Consider the following 17766-nt stretch of genomic DNA (forward strand, 5'->3'; position numbering starts at 1 on the left):
TTTCTTTTTTTTTTTTTTTTTTTTTTGAGACAGAGTCTTGCTCTGTCGCCAGGCACCAGGCTGGAGTACAGCGGCGTGATCTCAGCTCACTGCAACGTCCGCCTCCCGCGTTCAAGCAATTCTCCTGCCTCAGCCTCCCGAGTAGCTGGGACTACAGGCATATGCCACCATGTCCAGCTAATTTTTGTATTTTTTTTAGTAGAGACGGGGTTTCACCATGTTGGCCAGGATGGTCTCAATCTCTTGACCTCGTGATCCACCCGCCTCGGCCTCCCAAAGTGCTGGGATTACAGGTGTGAGCCACCACGCCCGGCCATAAATGCTTTCTTAATATATATTCTTTCCTAACCACACCTCTTGCTAGCAAATGTAGCTACACCTTTCTCCATATTCAAATAAACTTACATTTAAAAAAGTTATTTTTTTTTTCCTGGCCCTTTTTTTATGGATCTTATCCTATCTCTCTTTTTTTTTTCTCTCTCTCTCTCTCTCTTTTTTTCCTGAGACAGGGTCTCACTCTGTTCCCCAGGCTGGAGTGCTGTGGTGCCATCATGGCTCAATGAAGCTTCAACCTCCAAGGTTCAAGTGATCCTCCTGCCTCAGCCTCCTGAATACCTGAGGCTACAGTCACATGCCACCACACCCAGCTAATTTTTTTTTTTTTTTTTTTTTTTTGTAGAGGCAGAGTCTAACTGTGTTGCCCAGGCTGGTCTCGAACTTTTGAGCTCAAGTGATCCTCCCGCCTCAGCTTCCCAGCGTGTTGAGATTAGAGGTGTGAGCCACCATGCCCGGCTCCTACCGCTTTCTCTAACTCTGCTTTGCTTACTTGCTATCCATGGGCATCGTAGACCATCGACATTTTTGGATCTCATTCCTCATCATTTGTGGCTGAATCCACATATGCAAAATGATGTGTATATATTAGTTACATATACAATCAGAAGACAAAAAAATGACAAGAGGCCGGGTGCTGTGGCTCATGCCTATAATCCCAGCACTTTGGGAGGCCAAGGTGGGTGGATCACCTGAGATCAGGAGTTCAAGACCAGCCTGACCAACATGGCGAAACCCTGTCTCTACTAAAAATTAAAAAATTAGCCAGGCGTGGTGGTGGGCGCCTGTAATCCCCACTACTCGGGAGGCTGAGGCAGGAGAATCACTTGAATCGAGGATAGCAGAGGTTGCAGTGAGCCAAGATCGTACCACTGTACTCCAGCCTGGGTGACAGAGTGAGACTCCATCTCAGAAAAAAAACAAAATGATAAGATGGTTTCTGGAATTTGTAGGAGGAGGTCTTAGGGTTTTTCCCAGAGGTCTCAGGGAATTGGTGCTTAGCCAGCCTGAGAAAATGCCAACCTCCCAGAGACTCGGGGTTCCCCACAGTTGCCTCTGAGGCACCTCCAGCAGTTCTGCCCGAGTTAGCGGGAAACATGTTTGGATTTCCTTGCTGAGCAAAGAGTCAGAAAACAATGTGAGGAGTGGCAGCTGTGCCATTTGCTTGGGGCTGGGAAGGGACAGGGCATCCGTGCACCCCTCCTGAACCAAGGTGCAGCTGCCATGGGCACGTGCCCAGTGGGGCCTTCCCCTTGCCTGCTTGCTAGCCCCGAAGACCTCTTCCAAAGGCCTGGAGCATTTCCTGCAGGGTGCCCAGCTCAGCTCCTTGCCTCAGGTTACTCTGGGAAGCAGGTGTGCACCCATCAACACCGGACCGCCTGAGACCTGCAGAGGCCTGAGTACTAGGAAGCCAGGAGGTGGGGAGGAAGTTGAAAGCCTGTAGAACAGGGGCTGAAAACCCAGGAGTCCCCAGCAGCTGGAGGAAGGTGGGCAGTGGGTGCTGCTTGGCCACCTGTGGCTGCCACAGAAGGAAAATGGGTCCAAACAGTACAGTCCTGGTGAGAAGCCAAAAGTTCAGGTATTTATGTGAAATTTCTTGATTTTAAATTTTGCAACTTGTTTTTGAGACAGTCTCACTCTTGTTGACCAGGCTGAGGTGCAGTGGCGCAAACTCAGCTCACCGCAACCTCTGCCTCCTGAGTTCAAGCAATTCTCTTGCCTCAGCCTCCCAAGTAGCTGGGATTACAGGCATGTGCCACCACATCCAGCTAATTTTTGTATTTTTAGCATAGACAGGGTTTCACCATTTTGGCCAGGATGGTCTTGATTTCTTGTCCTCGTGATCCAGCCTGAAATTTCTTGATTTTAACTTTTGTAACTTTTTTTTTTGAGACAGAGTCAGGCTGGAGTGCAGTGGCACAAACTCGGCTCACTGCAATCTCCGCCTCCCGGTTTCAAGCGATTCTGCCTCAGCCTCCCGAATAACTGGGATTACAGGCATGTGCCACTGTGCCTGGCTAATTTTAATATTTTTAGTAAAGGAGGTGTTTCACCATGTTGGCTGGGCTGATCTCAAATGCCTGACCTCAGGTGATCTGACCGCCACGGCCTCTCAAAGTGCTGGGATTATAGGCGTAAGCCAACATGCTCAGCCTAAATTTTGCAACTTAAAAAAAAATTAAGTATGTATGCAAAACAAAACGTGTGTCTTTGATATAGACCCAATGGTCCCATGTGTAACTTCTGCCTGAGAAGGATTTCTGGTTCTTGGTACATTTCTGTGTCCCTCTGGGCTTGCAGGGGCAACAATACAGTTCCCCCATCGTCACCGTGACTAATGACTGATATGTCTTGGTTCTAGGCCCCCGGGTGCCCCGACTACAGCATCCTCTCCTTCATGGGCGCGTTCCACGGGAGGACCATGGGTAAGGAGGGACCAGTGCGCTCCCAAGGTGGCATTTAGCGTAATAATGACGGCAGCTATTGCGGCAGCTGAGTTGGCAGTTTACACATATTGTCCCACCGATTCCACACAGTCCCCTGCAGAGTGGGGATTATTATTCCTGCTTTGCAGATGTGGAAATCAGGGTTCAAGAAGAGGAAGAATTTCCAAGACTATTCAGTGACAGAGCCGAGATTTGAACTCTTGACTCCATCTTCAAAACCTGGGCTGCATCTGTGATTAATCGCAATGCAAACACGTACCCATGCACGCATGCCAATTAAGGGTTCACAAGTTCCCCTTCAGCTTCAGGATGAGAACTGGGGTTCAGTATCAAAACCTCTCATGTACTCCCCAAGTATTTACACCTACTGTGCACCCAGAAAAAATAAAAATTAAATGATAAAAAGAACCAGGCAACAGGCCACCCTGCCCGTTGACAGCCTCATGCTGAAATGCCCATCACCTCCTTTGCAAAGATAAAAAGCTTTCCCCAAGCCAAGCGTCTGCTTTTCTGTTTTGCTGAACTCAGGTTGCTTAGCAACCACACACTCCAAAGCCATTCACAAGATCGACATCCCTTCCTTTGACTGGCCCATCGCACCGTTCCCACGGCTGAGATACCCTCTGGAAGAGTTTGAGAAAGAGAATCGACAGGAGGAGGCCCGCTGTCTGGAAGAGGTAATGCTTGTACCCTCGGGTCCTCTGTAAACACGAGTCCCATTGCTCTCGCCGCCCCAAGACGTGGCCCAGAAGAAGAGAAAGAGATGAAGGGTTTATCTGGGGATCCCTGTAGTGCTCCCCCGGAGGGATGTAGGGACACAGAGGCCTTGCCTCCCAAACCCTCCATGTTGGGAGAGGTCGTGAGACTGTTGTGTTTGTCACAGTACCCATCACTCAACTCTGATACCAATTTCTGTATCACTTAAGTTTCTCGGGGAACAAGCATCGGTGACTCTAAAATACTGTAAGAGAAAATAGATTTGTTGAAAGAGTATGGGGTCAGGAGTTTGAGTCCAGCCTGGCTAACACGGTGAAACCCATCTCTACTAAAAATACAAAAATTAGTTTGGCACGGTAACGCACACCTGTAATCCCAGCTACTCTGTTGGCTGAAGCACAAGAATCGCATGAACCCAGGAGGCGAAGGCTGCAATGAGCTGAGCGATTAAGGTACTGTACTCCAGCCTGGGCAACAGAGTGAGACTCTACTTCAAAAAAAAAAAAAAATATATATATATATATATATACAAACAATAATAGTCTTGCTAATCTTAATAGCAGCCACCACTTTCTGTGTGTCAGACACTGTGCTATATTTTCTCTTTGTGTGTGAGTGTGTGTGCGTCTATGTGTGTGTGTGTGAATGTTCTCACCCTTACTTCTCTCAATATACCCGTGTTATAGCTATTTCCCACACAGCAAGGTTAAGTGACAGGTGCATGTTCCAGGTACAACAGGCAGAACCACGGCTAAAACACCTAGCCCAGCAATCAACTCATTGTGCTGCATTTTCTCATTCAGTCCTCTCCATGACCCTGGAAGGTGGAGTCTGTCAGTATGCCCATAGGATGCATCAGGAAAGTGAGGCTTCCGAAGGCAAAATAACTTGCCCCAGGTTATTAGTGTGTATCCACCCAGGTGCTAGCACCAATCTCAAGTAGGATACGTTCCCATCCACACGAGTCTTCCAACAGAGGCCTCACTGGTCTTAGGAGATGCACACAAACACATTTCCAATAAAATTGCATGGGGCTCATGGAACCCTAGATTGTCACCCACAGATACCGGTCACGAGCCTCTGCCAGCGGTGGTCACTTTCCCCTTTGGGATCCAGGTGGAGGATCTGATTGTGAAATATCGGAAAAAGAAGAAGACAGTGGCTGGGATCATTGTGGAGCCCATCCAGTCCGAGGGTGGAGACAACCACGCGTCCGATGACTTCTTTCGGAAGCTGAGAGACATCGCCAGGAAGGTCAGTGGACGGGGTCGAGGTTGGATGGAGCCACAGGGCTTTCTGGGTTGAGTTCCCAGAGTAAAGGGCTAGCAGCATCTCTGCTTTGGAGTCCCTGTCAACCTCCAGACTTGCAGAGGCTGTCTATCAGCATCATGGGTGGAGAAGTTGAGGTTGGAGGAAGGATGGGAGATTCTTCCCTAAAACATATTTTTTTATTTGAGACAGCGTCTCACTCTGTTGCCCAGACTGGCATGCAGTGGCACAGTCTCGGCTCACTGCAACCTCCACCTCCCAGGTTCAAGCAATTCTCCTGCCTCAGCCTCCCAAGTAGCTGGACTGCAGAGGTGCCACCACACCCAGCTATTTTGTTTATTTCTAGTAGTGTCGGAGTTCCACCATGTTGGCCGGGCTGGTTTAGAACTCCTGACATCAGGTGATCTGCCCACCTCAGCCTCCCAAAATGCTGGGATTACAGGCATGAGATACCACACCTGGCCTTAAAATCTTTTTTAAAATCTTTATTAATACATAATAGTTGTACATGTTTATGGGGCCATGTGATATTTTGATAAAAGCATGCAATGCGTCATGATCAAATCTGGGTACTTGGATATCCATCACCTCAAACATTTATCATCTCTTTGTATTGGGAACATTCTAAATCCACTCCTAGTGATTTTGAAATATACAATGGATGATTAACTATAATCACCCTATTGTGCTACTAGACAGTAGATCTTAGTTCTTCTATCTAACTGTACTTTTGTATCCATTAACCAAGCCTGATTTATCTCCACCTCCCCATTAGCCTTGCAGGCTCTGTTACCATTCATTCTACTCTCTTTCTTTATAAGGGCAATGTTTTTAGTTCCCACATGAGTGAGAACGTGCAACATTTGTCTTTCAATATCTGGCTTATGTCATTCAACATAATGACCTGTCGTTCCATCCACATCATTGCTAATGACATAATTTCAATCTTTTTAGGCTGAGCAGTATTCCCTTGTGTATATGTACCACATTCTCTTTTTCTATTTTTATTTTTTTTTTGAGACAGTTTCACCCTGTTGCCCAGGCTGGAGTGCAGTGACGCGATCTTGGCTCACAGCAACCTCCGCCTCATGGGTCCAACCAATTCTCCTGCCTCAGCCTCTCGAGTAGCTGATTACAGGTACATGCCACGACACCCGGCTAATTTTTGTATTTTTAATACAGACGGGGTTTCGCCTTGTTGGCCAGGCTGGTCTCAAACTCCCGCCCTCAGGTGATCTGCCCGCCTCAGCCTCCCAAAGTGCTGGAATAAAAGCGTGAGCCGCTGCCTGTCCGATAGTGTATCTGTACCATATTTATCCATTCATCTGTTGATGGACAGTTAGATTGATTCTGGATCTTGGCTATTGTGAATAGCGTTGCAATAAACACAGAAGTCCAGGTATCTCTTTGACATACTGATGTCCTTTCTTTACATTGTGTGTTTGTTTTAATGTGTTGTGCATATATAACTGGCAATCAAACCGATAAGCTCATATATAAAAGTTGTAAGACGTGAGTTGACTTAACACAGACTCTGAGTTAGAAATAGCCCTGGTGGTAAGCAGAACACAGCAGCTGAAGTCTGGGAAGCACATTCAAGGCCTCGCTGTTGGACACAGCTCCTGACGGGGTTGAGACCGGAGACTGAAGCCAGATGACATACTTTTCTGTGTTGCTGCAGGGAGTATTTGATGTTCTGGGTTTTTTGTTCCAGCTCAGCAGTTGTAGGAAACATTCAGATACTCTGGTAGGAACCGCTCAGCTTAAGTGTTTTGATTAGCTTCGTTGTACACAGCTCAAACACATGGGGCTGGTTTGCCGCTCAGAAAACAAGCATGATGTGTGTGGACCTGGGGTTTGGCAGTTGGTGGGCTGCAGGGGGTTATGAGTTTCTGGCCTCCCACCGGTGTTTATTTCTCCCTGCTCTCTCTCCTCTGGCCAGCACGGCTGTGCCTTCTTGGTGGACGAGGTCCAGACCGGAGGAGGCTGCACGGGCAAGTTCTGGGCCCATGAGCACTGGGGCTTGGATGACCCAGCAGACGTGATGACCTTCAGCAAGAAGATGATGACTGGGGGCTTCTTCCACAAGGAGGAGTTCAGGCCCAATGCTGTGAGTCGGAGCCAGCCTTCCTCTATATCCAGGGCAAAGAGGGGAGTGTCCCCTTCTCCTGTGTGTTTCTTTCTCACCATCAAGGGACTGGGTGGGCACCTACTGGGTTGCGGGTTTTCTAAGACCCAGTTCTTATCAATGCAGTTAGCTGTGGTGTGCCTTCCCAGCTCTCTCCGCAAGGCCGACTCTGGAACAGTCCACTGTCAGCCTTCTCCTGATTGCTCTCTGCATGCACACACAAGAATATCGTTAACAGCTGCCGCTGCAGACTGAACATTTGCTTTGTGCTTAGTTCTAAGTATTACTCATATACTTTTAATCCTCCGAACAATCTAACCAAGTAGGTGTTTATCCTCATTTTACTAATGAGGATAAAATTTTACTAATGAGGCACAGAGAGGTTAAGTAACTTGTCCAAGGTCACACAGCCTGTTAAGTGACAAAGCCAGGATTCCAACCCAGAGCCCATGCTCTAACCCACTACTGTGTGTAATGCCATATGTCCATACCGATTCACACACACACACACACACACACAGAGCCATCAGGGACCAACGTCTTTTCATCATTCCTACATGTAGTTTATACCCTCAAGGTGCCTCATGGTCCAAAGTGGCTTCTGGTGCCCCAGCCATCACATCTCAATTCTAGGCAGTGGGAAAGAAAAAGAAGGGAGGGACAGAGTGGCCCCCTCCTTGTCTTTAGCATCCTTCCTAGAAGTCTCACATAACAGGTCTATTTCCAATACTTGACCAAGACCCAGTCACATGGCCACTCCTAGCCCTAAGGGAGGCTGGGAAGGGTGTTTTAGTTGGCTGCATGGCTACCCTGAATTGTTCACGGAGGGGTAAAGTGGGTGACCTTTGAGGGTCACTGCCGGCAATCCAGTCCCAACTCTACCTATAAGCCACGTTTGCCTTAGACAAATTGCTTAGCCTCCCAGAACCTCAGCTTCCTCCTCTACAAATTGAGGGTTATTGTAGGAGTTAAGGAACCAGCTGTCTTGGTTTCCTGGGACTGAGGGATTTCCCAGGGCATGGGACGATTTGGTCTCCCCATAGCAGTCCCTTCCTGCAGGGCTGCTGTTTGAAGAGTTCAGTGAGACTGGATGTGTTCTCCTAGCCTCTGGGAGATGCTTACTAGGTTAGTTTCTCTCCTCCTCGAGAGGAGGAGGTGTGTCTGGGGGAAGTGACCCCTACAGGGTGTGCGCACGTGTGAACCCTTCCGACGCCGCCTCCTCATTCCAGCCTTACCGGATCTTCAACACCTGGCTGGGGGACCCGTCTAAGAACCTGCTGCTGGCTGAGGTCATCAACGTCATCAAGCGGGAGGACCTGCTAAATAACGCAGCCCATGCTGGGAAGGCCCTGCTCACAGGACTGCTGGACCTGCAGGTACTGCTGCCCTGCCCTGCCCTGCCCCAGCGCCACCCCCACGGCTCCCCACAGCCTCCAGGACAGCCCTAGAGCTCTTCAGCATGGTGTCGCACCTGCTGGTCCAGCAATTCGGAACAGGCTGTGCTGTTTCTAGCCTCCGGGGCTTTGCACATGCTGTGTTCTCTGCAGGGAATGCCTCCCCATCCCTCCATCCCATTCCAACCCCTGTTCCTGAACTCTTGGTTTTGATTTTTTTAATATTGAGACATGGTCTAGCTATGTTAGCCAGGCTGGTCTTAAACTCCTGGCCTCAAGCTATCCTCCCACCTCAGCCTCCCAAAGTACTGGGCAGCACCTGCTGGCCGTGGTTATCTTATCTATCTAGCTAGCTACCTAGCTGTCTTTTTGAGACCTATCTATCTATCTATCTATTTATTTATTTATTTGAGACCAAGTCTTGCTTTGTCACCCAGGCTGGAGTGCAGTAGTGAAATCTCAGCTTATTGCAACCACTGCCTCCTGGGTTCAAGGGATTCTCCAGCCCCAGCCTCCTGAGTAGCTGGGACTACAGGCATGTGCCATCACACCCTGCTCATTTTGCATGTTGAGTAGAGACAGGGTTTCACCATGTTGGCCAGGCTGGTCTCAAACTCCTGACCTCAGGTGATCTGCTTGCCTCAGCCTCCCAAAGTGCTGGGATTACAAGTGTGGGCCACTGCACCTGGCCCTGGTTATGTTTTGACACCAAATTCAGACATCCCTCCTTTAAGAGGCCCCCAAGCACTCCCTCTCTCACCCTCCCTGGTGTGGTCATTATTCCCTCCTCTGCGCCACCTGCTGCATACTTACCACTCGGCAGCACTGCTGTCCACTGCTGGGACTGGATTACTTTCTATCCTCAAGGTTTCATCATGGGCCAGAATAGCTCCTGGAGCTCCAGCCATTGCACCTCAATTCCAAGCAATAGGAAGGAAAAAGAAGGGAAGGACAGAGTGGCCCCCTTCTTGTCGTTAGCAGCCTTCCCAGAAATCTCACATAACACTTGACTAACAGCTGGTCACATGGTCACTCCTAACTATAAGGAGGAGGTGTGTGAGTGTGTGTGTGTGTGTAGCTCACAGACCTGAAGGGGTGTTTAAATGGAAGAGACTTTATTCTGAACCTCCCCAGGGCCACACTCTGGTGGAAGAGGGAGGGGTGTGTTCAAATCGCCAGCTCTCCAGTAATCGACAGGGGCAAGGAATGTGCTAGAATGAGAGCTAGAAAGACTTCTGAGCCTCATTTCCTCAACTGTGTAGACCAAAGTGGGCCCTTCCTCACTGACAGGGGATTCAAGAGTGTGCCCACTGCCTGGCACAGGGGCTCATGCCTGTAATCCCAGGACTTAGGGAGGCAGAAGCAGGAGGATTGCTTCAGCCTGACTGAGTTTGAGACCAGCCTGGGCAACATAGTGAGACCCCATCCTCCACAAAAAGAAAGAAAAACATTGTGCATTAAGTGTCTAGCACAGTTCCTGGCTCTGTCACCACCAGAACAGGACCGTGTCTCTAGTTTCTACCAAGAAGCTGCTGTAAAATAAGACTTGCTCTCCCAACTCAGCTCCCAGTACCCTAAAATTATCTGAGGTTTTCCAAGTGCTTGCTTGCTGTCCTTCACAGGGACAGCAGAGTAAGGTGAAATCAAGGTCCTCCAGACCAGACGCCTGCATTTGTCCCCTTGGCTGCTATAAAAAATCTCCACAAACTGCGTGGCTTAAAACAAGAATTTCTCCTCTCACAGTTTGAAGGCCAAGGTCTGAAATCAAGGTTTCAGCAGGGTTGGCTCCTTCTGGAGGCTCTGTGGGAGAATCTGTTCCACGCCTCTCTCCACCTTCTGCTGGCTGCTGGGAATCCCTCACGTTCCTTGACCTATGGATGCTTCCCTCTGCTTCCAGCATCACTTGTCATTCTCTCCACTGTGTCTGTGTCTCTCTGTCCAAATTGTCTTCTTCTTATAAAGATACCAGTCATTGAGCCGGGAACAGTGGCTCACACCTGTAATCCCAGCGCTTGGGGAGGCTGAGGCATGTGGATCACTTCAGGTCAGGAGTTCAAGACCAGCCTGGCCAACATCATGAAATCCCATCTCTACTAAAAATACAAAAAATTAGCCAGGCATGGTGGCGGGTGCCTGTAATCCCAGTTACTCAGGAGAATGAGACATGAGAATTTCTTTGAGCCTGGGAGATGGAGGTTGCAGGGAGCTGAGGTTGTGCCACTGCACTCACTTCAGCCTGCGTGACAGAGTGAGACTCCATCTCAAAAAAATAAAAATAAAAAAAATACCCGTCATTGGATGAGGGGCCACTCTAACGCAGGAAAATCTCATTTTAACCTAATTATTTCTGCAAAGACTCTATTCCCAGGTTAGGTCCTATTCATAGGTTCCAGGTAAACATGAATTTAGGAGGCAGTATTGTGGATTTTTTGTGTACTTACATGCACAATTTTTTTGTTTCTTTTTGTGGAGGAAAAAAAATCCACAAATACAATCAATCCAGTATAGCTCCCAGTCTCAAAGAACTGAGGGAGGACAGGCATTTCTTCTAGAAGAACCACCACCTTTCTGGAAGTGCTGACAATGGAGACGGCTAACATCTTTGGAGCACCACCGAGGGCCCAGCCCTGGGCTTAGGCCTTAACGTGTGAAGCTTTTCTTGCTAAAGTCTCACCACGCCCACTGGGGGTCAACAACATTTATATCCTTCAGTTTATAGCAGGGTAAATAGAGGCACTTAAGTGAGTCGCCCAAGGTTATATAGTGAGAAAGAGACAGAGCTGGGCTTTGGTGGTGGTGGTGGTGGTGTTTTTTTCCCTCCACACAAGACAGATGTGCACAGTTGGGCTTTGAACCCCGGCCCAGATGTCACCAGAGCTCTTAACCCCCTGGAGGTCCTGCCAGTCCATGCAGAGGCCACAGCTGGACCATGGGAGGCCTTTGATGAACCACAGCCCTTAAGGCCAGCTGGTACACAGTGAAGGGCTTTGACGCTGGCTTTGTCTCCCCTGCTGCAGGCCCGGTACCCCCAATTCATCAGCAGGGTGAGAGGACGAGGCACCTTTTGCTCCTTCGACACTCCTGATGAGTCCATACGGAATAAGCTCATTTTAATTGCCAGAAACAAAGGTAAGGGGCCAGGAGCTGATGCTGAGTTTCGTCTGCGTCCAGTGTTTCCTTCTGTAGCTGCAAAATGTTGCTAGGAACTCAGCAATATTTTGGGTGGGGGTAGGTGGGACACAGGTCTAAAAATAGCCTGAATGCTCTTTCTCCAAAGAAGAGAACGTGACGCATGGGATTTCTTTATCCATGTATTTACTCGACAAGTGTTCGCTGAGAAGGCGAGTTTAAGAGGACACTGGAGACAGTTACAGTGATGACGAAGACCATCAGAGCCCTTCCTTCCGGAAGCTTGCTGTCTAGCAAGAAGGTGTGGCATTACACGTGGCATTTCACAAACAATCCACTGCAAATTTAAGTCCTGGGAAGGAGGAAATGGGGCTAAGAGAGCAAATAGCTGCAGCAGCTGGTGAGGCTAGGAAATCAGGGAAGGCTTCCTTGAGGAAGTAGTATTTTACCCTAAGTCTCCATGAACAGGAATTGGCTGAGTGAAGAAGGTAAAAAAGAGCATTCTGGGCAGAGGGAAGGATGCATGCGATGGCCTGAGGAAGGATGGAGCTTACAGAGGTGGTAAAAGAGAAAGAAGAGAGCGTAATGGCGAACGGATGGGAGGGGACAAAGCTCGGGGAGGAGAGGCCAGGCCCAGGTCACATGGGTCTGCAGATCAGGCTTCCTACTCCAGACTTCAGGCCGGGCACGGTGGCTCACACCTGTAATCCCAGCACTTTGGGAGGTCAGGGTGGACACATCACAAGGTCAGGAGTTCAAGACCAGTCTGGCCAACATAGTGAAACCCACCTCTACTAAAAATACAAAAAATTAGCCAGGTGTGGTTGTGGGCACCTGTAATCCCAGCTACTGGGGAGGCTGAGGCAGAAGAATCGTGTGAACCCGGGAGGCAGAGGCTGCAGTGAGCCGAGATCACACCATTGCACTCCAGCCTGGTGACAGAGCAAGACTCCATCTCAAAAAAAAAGTACTCCAGACTTCATCCTAGGAGCTGTGGGAAGCCACTGAGGATGTGTGTGGCGGGGGTAAGGAGAGATGCTGTGGTGAGATCAGAGCGCCTGCTCTATGTCAAGCATAGTGCCAGGTCGTCTTCTTGTGCCATCTCATAGAATCCTTGCAGCAGCCTCAGAAGGGCAGGGATAATCAGCTTCCATTTTTAAAATGAGAAAACGTGGTCTCAAAGGCATAAACAGGCCAAGTGCAGTGGCTCACACCTGTAATCCCAACAGGTGGGCAGATCACCTGCAGAGGTGGGCAGATCACCTGAAGTCAGGAGTTCGAGACCAGCCTGGCCAACATGGCAAAACCCTGTTTCTACTAAAAATACAAAAATTAGCTGGGCATGGTGGTGGGTGCCTGTAATCCCAGCTACTCGGGAGGCTGAGACAGGAGAATTGCTTGAACCCGGGAGGCGGAGGCCGAGATTGCACCACTGCACTCCAGCCTGGGAGATAGAGTGAGACTCCGTCTTTAAAAAAAAAAAAAAAAAAAAAAAAGGCATAAACAAACTTGACAAGGAAAGGACACCAGCTGTAACTGGTGAAGTCACCCTTTAAAATAAGCAGGGCCTGTCCTTCCTCAGTGACAGCTCAGCAGCTCACACGTGCTTCCAACTCAGCCTGTGGTTTTGTAACTTACCTGCTTACCTGTTTTCTTGCCCTACCCCTCCATGACTTTCTGGAAGGCAAGGACTTTATCTCAGGAGTTCTCTATCACCAGACCTAGCTGAGGGGCAGCAAAGCAGGTATTCCAAGAAGAGAGGGAGAGAGGAAGGGAAAAAGGGAGGGCGGAGGGCAGGAGAGGAAGAAGAGAATGCTGGATGAGATATATGAAAGGAGAAAGGAAATGAAGGCTGGATGGGTGGGTGGTAGGAAGGACAGATGGAAGTCTGGGCTTCCGTGATGGATGATGATAGATGGATGGATGGGCATCACCAATGGGTATCCCTTTCCTTCCAGCTCTCCCAGCACGAGACTTTGAGAAACCATGCTCCTAACCTGCCTCCTGCCTCTTCTCGTAGGTGTGATGTTGGGGGGCTGCGGCGACAAATCCATTCGTTTTCGTCCCACGTTGGTCTTCAGGGATCACCATGCTCACCTATTCCTCAATATTTTCAGTGACATCTTGGCAGACTTCAAGTAAAGAAGCCATTTCCACTACAGTGAGAAAGCCCCGATCCCAACAGTTGTCAAATTGATTAGTTTGCCTAATTCATGTTTTCACTTAAAAGTATCAGAGGTGAATGGAGCACGAAGGGTGATTTGTGGGAGGGAACATTTTTGGTGATCTAGGGGGAGGGGAGGGGAGGGAAGGGGAGGGAAGGGTTGGTGTTGATTTTCCTCCCTGCAGAGCCAATGGTGCATGTTGGTTTAAGCCCAGAAATCCGGCTTGAGCCCTGGACTCGTCTTGGGAAGGGCCGTGGGAGGTCCTGGATATAGTTCTGCCCAACCTTGACCCACCCCAGCAATTTTTCTGAAAGCCAGTCAAGGGCGTTGCATTTGCTCCAGGGACTGGCGGCTGGGCCTCCTGGATGCCAGTCCATTTCAAGTGCCATATTCTGTGATGACGGATGCTAGCAAACACGCTCTCACCTCCTCTCCCAGCCCCCGGAGCTCTGAGCACACCCCACACATGGCGCAGGGCGGGACAGGGCAGATCCGAGGAAGACTGTAAAGCAGGGACGGGAGGAGTCAGCTCAGAGGTAGGGGAGGGGTTCTTGCACCCCCTAAGGATGAGAATCACTCCTCTCAGTGCACCTGGGGATTCCCCTAAACTGTGAATTTTGCCCTGGACAGGGCTTTGCCTTTGGAGGATCCCCAGGTGGCATCACCCATGGTTCTTACTTGGCATCTTCCATTGCCCAAACGCTGTCCTCCCTGTTAAATGTCAACCTAGGCCTGGACCTGGGTGGGAAGAAACTGTAGCCTGCATGTCCACAGGGACACACGTGAGCCCCAGCGTTAGAAGCACACGTCGGTCACCCCGGGAGGAGAAGCCCAGGGTCTGTGGCAGCAGAACCACTTCATCATGTTTCCCAGGGCACTTTGGGGTCCAACTTTTGGCCCCCCACCCTGAGAGGCTCTTCCTCTCTCTTTTGCTCATCCACCTTCACTCCACTTCTGAGTAGACCCCGAGGAACAGCTAGGCTGTTCCACTAGAGTGAATCATTGCTGGACTGGATTTCTTCTTGAGGGAAGCACCGTGAATCAGAGGTGCCAGAGCTCCACGCATGACAAAGTGGCCTGTTGGTTCAACGTGGTTTCCTTGTACTTGATCCTCCTGAAATTAGAGCTTTTCCTGAGATGACTGAGTATGGAGATGAGCGGGCAGATTATCCCAAAATGCTTAACAGGGCTATCGCTGAGGCCGTAGTATCTCTGCTGGAGGCGAGACACTGAGAACTGATTTGACCTCAAATGCTCGTAAAAGAGGAGTTAATAGCCTGACAGCAACGAAGTATTTGGTGGGGAGCCTGAGAAAGCCTGGGTTGTTTTATCTGTCCAAAATGAAGCCTCTTCATTTCCTGGTGCCTTGGTTGACTATTTTAGAAGCTAGGCATATCAAGATTCCTGATTCAGCACTTTGCTCTTTTAATAACAAATCGTCCAAAGATCTCAAAGTAGGGGTTTTTTTTTAGCTTCCACTCTTCCACAGACTTGGTCATCGACCTATTTCTGTTGCGGAACGAAAGGCAATGAGAAGTTTAATATATATAAATTCGTGAGTTCTAGTGCATTCTGCATTCCTGCAGTCAATGCTAAGCCGTCGTTCTTAATCAGGAGTTCTGCCATGTTTAAGGTCACCTGTGCTCCCACTCTCTACAAAGTTTTACTCATTTTTATATTCATTTATTTATCATTCATTCGTTCGTTCATCTAACTTTCATTAAATACCTGCACCATCCCAGGGCCTGTGCTGAGCATCAGGAATACAAAGATGAGATAAGACATTGTCCCTGCCCCCAAGGGCTCACATCCCACTGGAAACAATTCAAGCAGGCAGCACGTGCTATGACAGAGGTGCAAGTAAGAGCCTCAGGAAATCGGAGAGGGTACCACATTCACCTGAGGGTCAGAGGAGGTTTCAAGGAAAAAGTGGCATTGGAGCAGTGTTTTGCAGAATGAGCAAGAGTTCACCAAGCAGACAAGGCAAGGAAGGGTGTTGAAGAGAGGGAACAGCATATGCAAAGGCATATCAGCTTATGACATCACATCTTTCACTGGGGAGCCAGATTCCACAGGCAGTATCCCGAGGTTCAATAAGGCCTTATTTAACAAGCAAGCAAAATGCAAACCAAACCATTATTCCTCTATTGGCTTAAGTATCCTTTCTCCTGAAAACTTTAGCATGGGGTGCAAATATTCAGTATGGCTCTCAGAGTCCAGAGGGTTTTAAGCCAGGGCACAACCAGAAAATTGGCTCTCTTCGGTAGAGAGAGGGGCTCCAGTATTTCATTCTCTCCCCATGGGGCACTGACAGAGAAATGAAATGGTTTTATCTGGAAAGTCATTTCCAGATTTAGTATTCACTCCTTACCAAGGGAAGTTACTTCTTGTAAAAAATTTTAAGCCATTTATCAACAACTTCTTGTTGATTCAGGGCATAATGAGTTCCTGAGACATCCTCTTTCAGGGGGTGGGGGTTTCTTTCCAGGAAAAGAATTTCAAGGAAAAGAATTCTCAGCAGAACTCAAGATTGTAGAAACTCAGCAGAGGCTGGTAAAAAACACGGGGAGCCTGGAGGACAGGTTGCTGTCTAGGGCAGAGGCCAGGAAGAAGTATTTCTGTGGCCAATGGTCTGGAAGTGAATCCATCATACATTAGTGCCGTAGAGTTCCGTAACCATCCAGCAAGTGTCGTCACTTTTACAGAAAACAAGGTCCACTAATAGCAAGTCTTAGCACATCCTCACTTCTATTATAAATGGGTGTTTTTTAAATAATTTTTACTGACGCTCAGTAACCTTGCAAAATTGTGCATAGCATTAATGTATCTATATGCCTAACCCTGTCTGTATCTATATATCAGCTCATGGTAGAAAACTACAGCTAGGGAGCATTGCAGACTTATGCATACAAAGTGATCCTGTTTACGAGTAATCTGGTGACAGTGCCAATAAATGATAAAAAAAGAAATCAACATGTCACAATGTAACTGATGACCATATTCACAATTCCATGAATTAAATGTTTCCTGTGTTAATCAGTATTCTTAAATAAAATTTATAATTGAAACATCAGAGTGAATGTGGACTTCTTTAGTGGAAATGGTTTCATTAAATAATTATGTGACAAGTACCTATCAAACGCCTGTTATATACCTACCCTTTAGGGATGTCTTGGGGAACACTCTACGTGCATAACTCTGCCTTGGGATCGGGAAGTACTGTGAGGCCATTCATGTCATTAAGCAAATTAAGGACATGAGCCAGGCGCGGTGGCTCAAGCCTGTAATCCCAGCACTTTGGGAGGCCGAGGAGGGTGGATCACGAGGTCAAAGAGATCGAGACCATCCCGGTCAACATGGTGAAACCCCGTCTCTACTAAAAATACAAAAAATTAGCTGGGCATGGTGGCACGTGCCTGTAATCCCAGCTACTCAGGAGGCTGAGGCAGGAGAATTGCCTGAACCCAGGAGGCGGAGGTTGCAGTGAGCCGAGATCGCGCCATTGCACTCCAGCCTGGGTAACAAGAGCGAAACTCCGTCTCAAAAAAAAAAAAAAAAAAAAAAAGGACATGATATGTGACAAGGACATGGGATGGACAAGGTGTGGTCCCTACTTGCAGCTCACATTCTTTTTTTTGGGGGGAGGGGTGGGGGGGACAGAGTTTGCTCTTGTTGCCCAGGTTGGAGTATAATGGCACAATCGCAGCTCGCTGCAACCTCCACCTCCCAGGTTCAAGCAATTCTTTTGCCTCAGCCTCCCAAGTAACTGGGATGACAGGCACCTGCAACCACACCCAGCTAATTTTTTGTATTCCTTGTAGAGACGGGGTTTCACCATGTTGATCAGGCTGGTCTGGATCTCTTGAGCTCAGGGGATGCACCTGCCTCAGCCTCCCAAAATGATGGGATTACAAGCACCTGGCCACCACGCCTGGCTAATTTTTTGTATTGTTAGTAGAGACGGGGTTTCGCCATGTTGGCCAGGCTGGTCTGGAACTCCTGAGCTCAGATGATTCACCCGCCTCGGCCTCCCAAAGTGCTGGGATTACAGGCGTGAGCCACAGGGCCCAGCTTGTTTTCTATGTTCTGTCCTTCCTCTGGGGAGGCAGTGGAATGACCCATCTCTGCTGCTGTCTAGATGGGTGATTGGGGGTAAGTCACTCCGGTTCTCTGAGCCTTATTCT

General features: G+C 48.7%; 1 protein-coding gene across 3 annotated transcripts in view; it reads left to right on the plus strand.

The window, feature by feature from the left end:
- Positions 1-16655, plus strand: part of ABAT (4-aminobutyrate aminotransferase) — a 117877-nt gene extending 101222 nt beyond the window's left edge. For 2 of the 3 annotated variants that reach the window (XM_032258075.1, XM_032258074.1), the window contains exons 10-16: positions 2696-2759; positions 3309-3457; positions 4614-4751; positions 6709-6876; positions 8124-8270; positions 11306-11417; positions 13438-13660. In XM_032258075.1, coding sequence (XP_032113966.1) covers positions 2696-2759; positions 3309-3457; positions 4614-4751; positions 6709-6876; positions 8124-8270; positions 11306-11417; positions 13438-13559 — 900 coding nt within the window. In that variant the 3' untranslated portion in view covers positions 13560-13660. Of the gene's footprint in view, positions 1-2695; positions 2760-3308; positions 3458-4613; positions 4752-6708; positions 6877-8123; positions 8271-11305; positions 11418-13437 lie in introns of all 3 variants that reach the window. The other variant, XM_032258076.1, reaches the window with a different exon arrangement.
- Positions 16656-17766: the final 1111 nt, after the last annotated feature.

This window comes from Sapajus apella, unplaced genomic scaffold (genome assembly GCF_009761245.1).
Source record: "Sapajus apella isolate SASKATOON/1434 unplaced genomic scaffold, GSC_monkey_1.0 scaffold99, whole genome shotgun sequence".
Taxonomy (NCBI): domain Eukaryota; kingdom Metazoa; phylum Chordata; class Mammalia; order Primates; family Cebidae; genus Sapajus; species Sapajus apella.